Consider the following 13,103-nt stretch of genomic DNA (forward strand, 5'->3'; position numbering starts at 1 on the left):
TTTGTGTAGCTGGTAATCAGCTAGAAGCTCACAAGTTGGGGGCTCATGACTATGGGAATTCCCAACCTCTCAGGATTCTCTATAATAAAGGTCAAACACCTTCAGCAAGCCTGCAAGTCTGAGTGTGAGTTGAAAGAGTGATTGCAGTAGGGTAGTTATACACAGATCCATAACAATAACATCATGACTTCAAGGTTAAAATAATAACATGGCTATCTGTACTTCCTTAAAATTTTGCAATGAAAGAAACATTGTCTAGCAGTTCTATTAAACTTTATCAGTTATATTGTACATATAATTATATTGCCTAAATGGATGATATTTATAGGGGAATGGAATAAACATTAAGACCCATTTTATACTAAATGTTTATATATATATAATCTCATTGAGTCTCACAATAACTCTGGGAGATGGGCACCCCATTTTTGATTTGGGGAAACTGATTCAGATAGTGGTTAAGTATCTTGCCTAGTTTTACATAGGTAGTTTCGAATGGAGATTGGTTTTGATCTCAGGTATTCTTGACTCTAAGAGCCGAGCTTTATCCACTGCTCTAACTACTTTTAGTCAGTAATAAATCATTGTTATAAACATGCAAATAAAAACATATTCTGAATTTACAAGTATTATCTTTGAATTTCACATGTTTGTATATTGCTTCCCAACAGAGAAATAATCAGTAAATATTTTGTTTTTACCCTTGCCCAATAGTTTTTTCTTTTTAGGTTTTTGCAAGGCAAATGGAGTTATGTGACTTGCCCAAGGTCACACAGCTAGGCAATTATTAAGTGTCTGAGGCCAGATTTGAACTTAGGTACTTCTGACTTCAGGGCTGGTGATCTATCCACTGAACCACCTAGCTATCCCCCCAAATAGTTTTTTTTAAATATTGAGTGTGCTAATGAAGATATATATTCTTAAATTAACAATTATCTTCAAAGCATAAGGATAAACCTCGATTCCTTAATTTTATGTTGTTTTTCTTAAGACATGACTGTTCTTTTACATGAATTATCTTTTCACACCCATATATTTTCCCAGCATTCACATGGTTTTTTGTTAGATTACCTGCTGTCTAACTTTTTTTGTGAATTTTGTAAGTGTTCTTTCTTACTTTGTTTTCTATCTTTTGTTATATCTTGCATGTGATTTCTAGAAATTTTATATGGACATTGGAAAGGACAAAATTTCTGCAGCTCCTATTCCAGAAAAAAATATACCTGCTATTTCCCATTAAATTAGAGGATTAGACTCAATAAACATGAATAGAATTGAAATAATTTATTTTGGTAACAGTGGGACTACTTCATTTACATTAGCATTATTTCTCAAGTAAATTTTAATAAGTTGTTTGATTCAAGCAATTCATTTTTTCCCTCATAATATTCCTTTTAAGAGAAGTTGATAGTACCATGGAATCCAAAGTAAATGATTCAGGCATCCAAACCAAAACAAACAGGCAATATATGAGATATAGGGAGAAATTATAGAACGTGTTTTTCAAATTTAGCACCATTGAAAATTATAGTCGATTGCCTTGAGAGGTGAGGAATTCCCTATCTGTAAGATCTTCAAGCACAATCTGGAAAACTATTTGTCAGTTAAATTTTAGTAGAGATTCTTTTTGGTATTGGATTAGATGGATACTCAGATGCTTTCTAAATTTAAAATTCTGTAAAAATGGTTCAGTTCAACAAAAATACGATAACCAAAAAAGTTTACTTAAATAACATGATAATGAAATATTTTTCTGTTCTAAGATTTAAAGAAAATAAATTGGTTAAACAAATTTGCAAGAAATAAAATAGAATATAATAGGTTCTTAAAATTAATTAGCAAATTATTTTTCATATGCCTACTTTAAAAAAAATTCAATTCAAACATAACTTGAGATTTAGCTAAAAGTAACCCATTTAACAGGAGAGATATTATGACTATTGACTTCAAAATCTTCCAAATTCGAGGATTTATAAAGGCAATATTACTTCTCAATTATTTATATTTTTTACTTTTTAATCATGTTAACAGTTATCCATTGTGAATATTGTTTGTCTTATGACAATGATTTAATTAGAACATCATTGCTAAAAATAAATATTTCTCATTTATTTTGGAACTCAGCAACTTTTTATGTGGGTTTAAATTAATCATGTGAATAAATGCAATTGTTCTATTTTTTAGGGAGGTTTGAACACATGGTTATGATATGACATAGGGAGGATAAAAGTCAATAAAATCAAGACCAATGGCCATTTTTTTGCTTATTTAAGAAGAAGGGATCTTTATGAAGAAGGGATATTAATGTGGAGGTACAGAAGTGCTTAATTAGATATTATGGGGACGTTACATGATTTGACAAAATATTTTCCCCAGGTGACTTAGTTAGATGTTAGAGGGACAAGCTACATCACTTGATAGCATTTTCCCCAAGGTGGCTAACAGTATATATCATGTTTTTCATTATAACTTGAAAAAGAAAAGAAATACAGAGTTTATAAAGTTAACAGTATATAAGAAAATCAGTCCATGAATTCTCATTGTCTTTACAGTAGGGAATGGAGGAAGATTCAGTTTTGGATTGACCCTAGGAATAAAAGGGAATAGGAAAGATGGAAAAAAGCTTTAGGAAAGCCATGACATCATTTTCCAGCTGTTGAGAAGTATGCATGTATCCTCCAAAGCATCAGTCTGTAGGATGTCAAATAATCTCAGAATGAAAAATCATAATTAGTCATTATTATTAACTAACCAACTCTCCCTCCCCCCAACTAACCTGGTCCCCTGTAGTTCAATATACTTGGTTGCATGGTAGACATTTTGGGGAGAGTTGGTTTGCTTTATAGTCATTAAACATTTTGGAGTAGATTATAATTTCTACTCATTCTGTTGCTATTACACCTTGGAGAAATGTAATCTGTGCATAGAAAGCATAGCTCTAGCAGATCGGGATTTCCAGTGAATAATCACTACTTGACCCAGGAATGCAGGTGTAAAAAGAAAATAGAGATATATTAAAAAGAAGTTACAACACAAAAGAAAGTGATTGAGAAGTTAAGGAGAGATTAAAGAAAAAAAAAACTTGGATTGCTCATTAATCTTGGTAGGCCAGCTGCCAGGTTAAGCAGAAGTCTGAAGGCAAAAGAAATAACAAAGAACCAGAGCATCACCCCAAATATCTTTAAATTCCACCCTCAGGAACCCATGGAAAAAGGTGGTGACTTGGGAGTTACTCAAGTCCTGAATTGGGGAGCTTGCCTTTTGGGGAGAGGTCTCCAGTCTGGGTGATCTTGTATGTTGTTTCAGCACCTGCAAACATAGCTTGCCTTACCAATGAGGTGGCCCAGGTCAAACTGGAGGTCAAGACAGAGTGTTTTAACAGAGTGATAGAGGAAGAATGAAGATTTACAAAATTTTGTTACCAACTAATTTTAATATTCCCTATGCCTATGGTTCTTGCATCATAGCCGATAAGAGATAATTGGAATCAGAGAAGGGAAAAAAAACAAAAGAGCTCCTTGGAAGAAAATAACATAAAATTTACCTGATTACAAGGACTCTGGATGATATTAAGCTATTAAAATATCAAGACACTTTTCTCATAATTATTTACTTTAAGGAATTTGAATTTTCTCTTCTTAAAGTAAATAATTTGAAATTAAAAACAACTGCTTTTGATTTATTTATTAAAAGGATTTAATCTCTAAATTCAGAGTTTGAGCATCTATTAAGTCCCTGTGGGAAATATTAAGTTGCACAATTTTATTAAGCTCTACATTATAGCAATTTTTTATTATTTTATTTTATTTCTGTTTTTTTGCAAGGTAACCAGGTTAAGTGACTTGCCCAAGGTCATACAACTAATTATCTAGTGTCTGAGGTCGCATTTGAACTCAGGTCCTCCTGACTCCAGGGGTGGTGCACTATCCACTGCACCACTTAACTGCTCCTCATTCATTCATTCATTCATTCATTCATTCATGGTAATGGGGTTAAGAGTGACTTGCCCAAGGCTACACAGCTAGGCAATTATTAAGTGTCTGAGGCTGGATTTGAACTCAGGTCCTCCTGACTCCAGGGTCAGTGCTCTATCCAATGCGGCAACTAGCTGCCCCCTGCCTCTCATATTTTATTATTTTAATGTAATGTTCCTAGTGATCATTAGATTAGCAACTTTAGGAACTTTTGGAACATGAATGCTCCTAATAATCATTAGATTAGCAAGTTTGTTTTTTCAGTTTCATTCATTTCTATTTATAATATTGAATCATAGAAAATAGACATTCCATCATGATTATACAGAATAGCCTTTGGGCTAAAGATTAGATTTGTCAACATTTTAATTGTGTTATCAAAATTCCATCAATAAATCAACTACTGTTTTTATATTTTAATGAATCTTAAATACCAACGTATTATTAAAAGAAGGTATATATAACACTGTCCTAATGCAAAATTATTTTAAGTGGTTAGTATTTCCTATAACTGTGGATAATATAGTACATTAAAAGCTATTTTTAATACTTCTAGGATAGTTTAATTACATGACATATTTATAAAACTTTGTTACAATATGAATTTTTCTAGGGAAGTTTCTCTAGGTGGTGCAATGAGAGAATAGAATATTGTGCCTGAAGCCAGAAAGATCTGGGTTCAAATTCAATCTTAAACACTTTCTAGTTGTGTGTCTTTGGGCTAGTCATTTATTCTTTGTTTATCGTAGTTTCTTCAACTGTAAAAGGGGAATAATAACAGAATCTTCTTTATGTTTTATTTTTTTTAGTGAGGATCAGATGAGCTATTTGTAAAAAAAGTGCTTAATACAGTGTCAGGCACAAAGAAGGAGTCATTTAAATACTTATTCTTTCGCATTCCTCTTTTAAAATGGTGTTATAATTGACTTAAGGAGAAGAGGTAAAGCAATTTTGAAATCCGAGAAGAGTATTTTTCCTTAAACATTTCAAAAATTTGAACAAATTATGTAAGAAACATAGATACTATAATGTAAAAACCAGAATTTTGGGTAAAGATCTGGGATTCTGATATTTTTAAATAAATACACCTCATTCATTCCTATTTGTACTGTGATAGTATGGAGCTAAGCTCAATACAAAACTTATTCTAGACAATGCTCTCTTAAAATAATTTGTTCTTACATGATTGTAATATCTTAAAAACTTACTGGTGAATTGAATTTGTATATGGAGAGGTATTGACTTTTTTTGTTTGTTTTATTTTGTCTGAGACTCGATTTCCTTTTCTTTCCTAGCCTGGAGTTACAGTGGTCATTCAGGGGCCTGATTCACGTACCAATCTGGAAGGTGGCTTTGAGTTGCTCCCTTTCTGATCCGACCCAGTTCGCCCTTCCTTAAATTTGGGAGTTCCTCATAATGGTGCTATACTTAGCTTGGATACCATATTACCCTAGTGCACTACAGTTCAGATCTATGCTGCTTGAGCATTTCCACCAAGATTCATCTTCTGCAGAAGTCCCTTGGGGTGACTTTGGAACATGCTTTGACATTTTGTAGTTAATTCTGGTTGGCTAACTAAGTGATGGACAGTAGCTTCTGCAACTACAGTTGCAGAATCAGGATAGGCAACACTTCTTTAGCTTATATCTTTCTGCTAAATAGCATGTCATAAGTGACAATGTGGAAAGGAGAGAGTATTCCTTTGATGTCTGAGGAGATTATAATAATAAAAATAGTTGGCATTTATATAGCACGTTAAAGCTTGTAAACACATTATATGCTGACTTATTTGATGATCACAACCCTTATGAGATAGGTTCTATTTATTGTCCCTATGTTACAGATGAGTTAGCAAAGGTACATAGATGTTAAGTGACTTGTTCAGGGTTATAGAGTTAGCAAGTGTCTGAGGTAAGATTTGAATTCAGGTTTTCCTGACTCCAAGAGCTGAACTAAGTCCACTGTTGTCACGTAGCTGTATGCAGTGTGAATGTAGCAGCCTGACACTGATTTTAAGACCCAGAAAATACTTGGCATACCGTCTTTAAATCAGGACCCTTTCCAGTCTACATATACATGCTATGATAGACCTATCATAATTCAGTTAACTCCTCAGACACAGCATTCCCTTACTTGATTCTCTGCTTTTGTATTAATTGACTGTCCCTCATCATCTCTTTCTTTCCTCACTTCTGACTCTTACCTTCTCTGGTTCTGTTTAAGCTTCACCACCAATTCTTCTACAGAAGATTCTTTTCTGATGTTCTTTTTCCTAATTCTCTTCTGTCTGAGATTAGCTTCCATTTATCTAAAAATATCATTTAGGTACATAGTAATTTATTTATTTTTTATTGTTTGAGCAGGGATTTTTTTTTTTGCAAGGCAATGGGTTATGTGACTTGCCCAAAGTCACATAGCTAGGTAAGTATTAAGTGTCTGAGGTCACATTTGAACTTAGGTCCTCCTGAGTCCAGCACTGGTGCTCCATCTACTGTGCCACTTAGCTGCCTCTACATAGTAATTTGCATCATATAAATTGCCCATTATAATGTCGACTTTTTAGAGCAAGGATTGTATTTTGGGTTTTCCTTTTATCTCCAGTATAGTATAGTTTCTAACACATTCTTCTTCTTCTTCTTCTTCTTCTTCTTCTTCTTCTTCTTCTTCTTCTTCTTCTTCTTCTTCTTCTTCTTCTTCTTCTTCTTCTTCTTCTTCTTCTTCTTCTTCTTTGCAAGGCAAATGGGATTAAATAGCTTGCCCAAGGCCACAAACTAGGTATTTATTAAGTGTCTGAGGCCAGATTTGAGCTCAGGTTCTCCTGACTCCAGGGCCAGTGCTCTATCTACTGTGCCACCTAGCTGCCCCTCTAACACATTCTTAATAAATGCTTACTGACTGATGAATGATAATCATTCCTGTATCACTAAATTTTTCCAAGAATTTGTAAATTCATTTTTTTGGACCATGTGGATGGTCTCAAATAGTATCTAAATCCCTGATATACATCTGTGTTTAATATTTGTTTTTAAATTTAATTTAAAAACTAAACACAATTGTGTTTAAATTGGGCTTAAAATTTATCTTTAAATTATATAAGGACAGAATTGAGAGTGCAGGGAAATGAAAGTCAAATTTAGTCTGCATTCTTAATCTACATTTGAATTCTTAATCTATAATTTTTATTAATCCTTAGTATATTATTAATATTAACATTAATAATAATATTAATATAGCAATAGCTGAATAATTATGCAGATCCTTTTATAATTTGGCATATTTTATGTTATTTTCTTTTTATGGATTATCCAAGGGGATTAATTTCCTTTTTTTTCCTCTATGGAAATTTTTAGAACTTTTTAATTATGCATACATTACACATCTCCAAGTTTTAGAAGCAATAGAGTGAATAGAATTCTAAACTAGCCTAAACTGTTTAGTTAGTATGTAATATGTAAGAAACTTAATCTATCTCCCTAAAACAAATGCCTGGTATGGCAGGGAAGAAAGAGAGAGAGAGAGAGAGGACTAAACCATAATTGATAGTTACTCTAAGATTGTTTTGACATCCTACAGGCTAATGATCTTGAGGTTATGTCTGCACTTTTCTATAGTAGAAGAGTGATTATCAGGATTCTCCCTAGTACCTTCCTATCTTTAGTATTTCCCTTTTTTTCTCATGGTCAATCTCATCTTGAATCTAATACTCTTTCCTCCCCACCCCTTAACAAAAGTTTTGAACATAGTTTAAGAAGAAAACAGCTATGTTTCTGACATTTAAAGAGATCTGTTTTTTAAAACTACACTTTTTACCCCTCTCCTCAGTTTTGTAAATTTGTAGACTAGCAGAAACCTATAAATAATTACTATTTTAAAAAAGACTCCTTAAATATCCCCCATTGACTAATAATAATTATCACAGGAATTTTGGAATATGATCTTGAACCTAATAAAATAATGGTTCAAAAATTATCTACTCTACCAACTGAAACTTGATGCTTATGAACCATCATCCAGGAAATGGGTTACTTGCTTTTCGATAATTTAAAAATACACTTCAACAACATCATGCTATCACCTTTGAAATCTCTGTAAACCCTGATCATTCTGTAACACTGCAGTACTTTAATGCTATTCAGCTTTCAGAGTACTACATTTCTTATCAGTTGTAGAGGGATGGATATGTATGACTGTGGGAAAGGGATCAATCTTTACATTCTACTCTAAATCACCAAGAAATTACACCTCCTGGTCACCTATATATAGGTATAATTTAAATACTGATGAAATTTCTGTATTTCTCTAAATTTATGAATAAAAGCAATGAAGAATTAAATTTATAAGCTTACATTTATTCATTCCATAATGTAGAGAATTAAGTCATATACTTGTATTTTTAAATTGTGCTCATAATGAGACCTATAACTTTTACCTTGATGTATCAATTTGATAGTGAAGATTATATTTGGCTGGGTGACCATAGCATATGTTGTACTGAAAAACTTGTGAAAATGATGCACTTTTTAGTGATGTAACTAAAAGGAAAACTGTTTGGAATGAATATAGAATTTGAAAAACTCTTGAAATTATTTTGACTTCTTTTGAGGACTGTTAGATTTTCTGTGTTGGGGATGATTTTTGTCTTTATTTGGAAAGATGCCTCTGGGAAGCTTTTATTTTTGCTTTGGAATCTATGAACCATTATGGTAGAAGTTTAGAGGAGAAAGGACATCAAGAAAGATTACAAATATCAGATTTATGAAAGTAAGAATTGCTTACAAAAAAAGAAAGTAAAATATATAACAGTTCCTCAGTTTATGTTAGGAATAAAGAGACACAAGCAGAATTTCCATGTTTTCAGAAATTATTTTCATGAACCATTGTCAATATCATAGATCTATCAATTGTTTTATATATTTGCTGATTCATTTAAAACTGTAAATTTAAGTACTGAAATATTTTGGACATTCTTATTTTAAATAAAGAAGTAACATCCATAAATGTTGTCAATTATTTTTAACTCTTGTCAATGAGCCTTTATAGTCTGTATTACACAGATAGTGTCAACCCAATCATTTATGAGTATAGTTAAAAGCATTCTCCTAGGAAATGAGGTTGTAACGAGAAAAGAAATGCTTAAGAGAGGGAGGAAGGGAAGAAAGATATGGCATGGACAATTCACAATTCACACTGGGAAAAAACCCAGTCTCTTAATAACTGTTCTAGAATTAACTCAATAAACATTTTTTTTACTATTGGCCTATCATGAATTATTACTGGCCTCAGGTACAGAGTAATTTATAATGTTGTTTTATAATCACATTGCATTAAATTGGCCTTGTTTTAAATAAGTCACATGTTAAATATTGAGTAGTTTTATAAGTTAATTACCTGGAAGGAATAAATCTATTCTTTGCATTTTTAAGATTATAAATATTGATAACTCATTGATCCCATTTCAATGAACTAAGTGCAATGACCAAAAAGTATCTGAGGATAAAATGATAAATTACAATGAAGGAAAAGCTACTTTTATGTTTTCATATATTTTAAAATTGTCTTAATTCTACTATACAATGCTCTTATGAAAGCTGTGGACATTCCATTATAGAGAAAGATCAAATATTTTGTATCTAAATAGACAATATCGTTATTATATTGAAATTATATTGAAAATTATATAGAAAATTCAAAGTTTGTGTAAAGCATAATTTGTTTTTGATTCATACTTGTACCAATAAGAAGTGATCTTAAAGTCATAGCATTAAGAAATAGAATTCAGAACTTCTAAAGATTCTAGTTGAAGATATGCAGAATTTACTCCCAAATGAAGATTCAGTTTGTGTTTTGGGAGAAAAACTACAAAAGACTGAGAAATGATGATATCTGTGGGAAGGAAAAAAGTGTATAAAAATAAATACATGAAGTATTTTATTTTGTACATGACATCAAGTTGAATCAAACCTCAACTTTTGAGTGGGAAGAAAAGAGAGAAACCAAGAAAATGTTTTTAGGAAGGGAATGAAGCTGTATCTAAAATGTTATTTTGTTCCCAAGTGAAATTTCAACATTTATATTTTTCTCTCTCTAAATACTTCATATGATTACCAGGATAATAGTAGCAATATCAACAGTGAACATTTTTCTCTCTTTGTTATCCAATCTACTGAGAAGTAGTCTAAGAAATAGTTACTGAAGTATACCAGGGTAACCTTGGTATAAATAAGGTTTGTTACTAATAATAGGACTATGATATAATTTCTGAATCATACACTTAATTATAAATTATGGTTTGCCCATATCTAAATTACTATTTGAAATTTGTCTTTTCCCCCACTTACTTTTAGCATTGTATTGAAAGAGATTTCATAGAAAAGTAACCATGGCTTTCATACACGTACATTTTCAAAACATTTAGTTGAGTTTTTTCAATGCATTCAGTGAGTTAATTTATTATGTATATGTCTGTGCACATGTATACATCTGTGTACACATGTATTTAAGAGATGGTGGTTCATGGATATGGTATCATTTAGAGACAATATTAGTCATGCCAAGAACAATATTAAGATGTTAGTAGGCAGTGCAATAAATAAGAAATGTGCAAATGACTTTGATTTGAAAATAAATGATTTTTAATAAAAACTTTTTTTCTTATTTGCTCCAGTTAAATCAAAGATTTGCATGATCTGTTACAAATTATCATTCTCCCAAAAACATTTATAATAAAAAAAGCTTTGACCCAATCAACATTTGTTTTTCAAGTAACAAAAACAAATGCTAAGAATAAACATAGTTTTCATATGTAGTTTGTCAAAATAATTTCCTTCAGCATCATTATTTCCAGGTTATTGGATGAATTTTAAAGCATGAGTATCATAACACAATTTCTGTTTGGAGCTATTTAGCAGTAAGGATGGTTAAATAATTTTATACAGGTGGTTGATGACTGATGAAGTTGAAGAGAGATGGGATTATTAATATTTTGGAAAGATACACTCTACCTGTGTAGCCCAGAGAATTGTCATCATTATCAGAGCTGGGGAGTGGTGTCCCGTTGTCGGTTCCCCTCTCTAGGTCTTCAGAGGCTGTCGGAAACAACACCATAGCTGCTGTTGGGGTCACAGTAGTAACAGTAGTTGCCATTTCGATAATAATATGTCCAGACACAAGCAAATCCACATATACCAGGAAGACACACAGGGACAACATACAACAAACTTCATCCTCACATCGCCTGTGGCATATCAAGCTCTGTAAAAATTTCAGTGCCATCATTTATAATTTCTGTGGCCTTTTCCTATTCAATCTTGGTTTTTCAGTAGTTTTTTACTGCACCATTGCTGTTAATTCAAAGCTTGTGCAGAGCTCCGACTGCCTCCTGTGCAGCAGTCAGCACAGGCTGTGGGGAGCATATGGGAAAGAGAAGGCAGGCTAGCTGAATGCTAGCATTGCTAATTTTCTACCTTATTGTTAATCAAAGCTATTGACTGTGATCACTCCCTATCATCGCTTCATCTCCTGGCAATTACAGACACAGGGGATTTTTCCTCTTTTAGGGAGGGGTAGTGTTCTAAAAGTGTGGGTGAAACAGTGTCTTGTCAAATGAAAGGAAGGGTTGATAAAAGTGACATACCTTCTTTTGGAGGCAGGGAGAAAAAAGGGGAAGATCACATGTTTAAGAAACTAGAGTTTAATATTTTAAAGGCTCAGTAAATATTTCCTGGGCTTAATGCATGGACAAAACAACATTTAATTTTCAATTGATTTGGATAAGAAAAACATTAAAGCACAGCATTCAGTGCTCCAACAAGATAATAATAATTAATAATAATAATGATAATAATAATAGCAATTTCTTCTGATTCTATTTTTCTTGTATTTTGGCATCCTTTTCCTTAATACTCTTAAATTTTCAAATTAATTTTCTTTCTTAAAATTTCAAGTAAAAATAAAACTTTGAAAATCCAGAAAAAAGAAAGCATATATGCTCAAAACTTTCCAAAATTGTATTTCTTTAGTACACAATCATTAGCCACAGTACATCTATTAGTCCAGATAAATACAATTAGTGTAGATAGGTACATTATACTTATGAGATTTTAGATATGGTAAAAAAAAAGATCAAGCACATTTCTTACTAAAAAGAGGACCACCTAGTAAATAGTTGATCATTAAGGATGAGGAACTCCTTGCAATCTTTACACAATATCTAACTAGGATTTCTAAGCACTGAGGAGGAGGAGGAAGAAAGCACAGCTGTTCACTATTGGAAAAAAAGATTCCTTTCAATAAGGCAGGGTATAAAACTAGTTAATGCCTTTCTAAAAGCATCAGGCAAGAAATTCATTTTGGGTCCAAAGATTAAATAACTAATTCCATTCAGTTTTTAAATGGCTTCCATAAACCTTGGCTTATTGGCCTAGCCAACTTTAAGAGTTTCATGTATTTAGAAGAAAATGAAACATGCCTTATACTAAATCCACTTGCTATATACTCTTTCTGGTGAGTATCAGTATCAGTATTTCCACCTCATGTCACATAATTCACGTGATGTAAAGAATAATTTAAAAAATTTCAGATTTGTGTTTAAGGCAGATAGGAAGAAAAATGTTTATTAGGCAATTTTTAAATCTCAATTATGGTGGATATTATATTTATTATTTAAAAAATTTATCCAAAGTCAACAGAGAGAAGAATCAACATTCTGTCTCATCAGATTAGTAACTTATTTGTATGCATGTGTTGATTGGGTTGATTGGGTTAGAGTTTTAAATCACATCAATTAAGCAAAGTGAAATGGATTTTTTTTTGCTTGCATGTACTTAAAGGGATGTCACTGGTATAATTTTGCCACAAATAAAGTATTCTTGGTTAGACAGAATATTCAAATAGAAGAATCTGGTTTAAAAAGACAAATGATAGATGTTCATTTAAATGTGACTTTTTAATGACCAAACAAACACGACTTATCCAGGAAGTTTCATGTTTAAAAGTTAATTTATGGCATTAATATTTGTATTTCATTTTCTTTTCTTTAGGTTTTTTTTTGCAAGGCAATGGGGTTTAGTGGCTTGCCCAAGGCCACATAGCTAGGTAATTTTTAAATGTCTGAGGTCAGATTTGAACTCA

At 32.1% G+C, this 13,103-nt stretch overlaps 1 protein-coding gene across 1 annotated transcript in view; it reads right to left on the reverse strand.

Moving 5' to 3' along the window:
- ROBO1 (roundabout guidance receptor 1) overlaps positions 1 to 11,132 on the reverse strand; it is a 587,021-nt gene extending 575,889 nt beyond the window's left edge. The window contains exon 1 of the mRNA XM_074192255.1: positions 10,976 to 11,132. Within this exon, the coding sequence (XP_074048356.1) occupies positions 10,976 to 11,117 (142 nt within the window). The 5' untranslated portion in view covers positions 11,118 to 11,132. The remainder of the gene's footprint in view (positions 1 to 10,975) is intronic.
- Between the last annotated feature and the right edge of the window lie 1,971 nt (positions 11,133 to 13,103).

This window comes from Macrotis lagotis, chromosome 6 (genome assembly GCF_037893015.1).
Source record: "Macrotis lagotis isolate mMagLag1 chromosome 6, bilby.v1.9.chrom.fasta, whole genome shotgun sequence".
In the NCBI taxonomy this organism is placed as follows: Eukaryota; Metazoa; Chordata; class Mammalia; order Peramelemorphia; family Peramelidae; genus Macrotis; species Macrotis lagotis.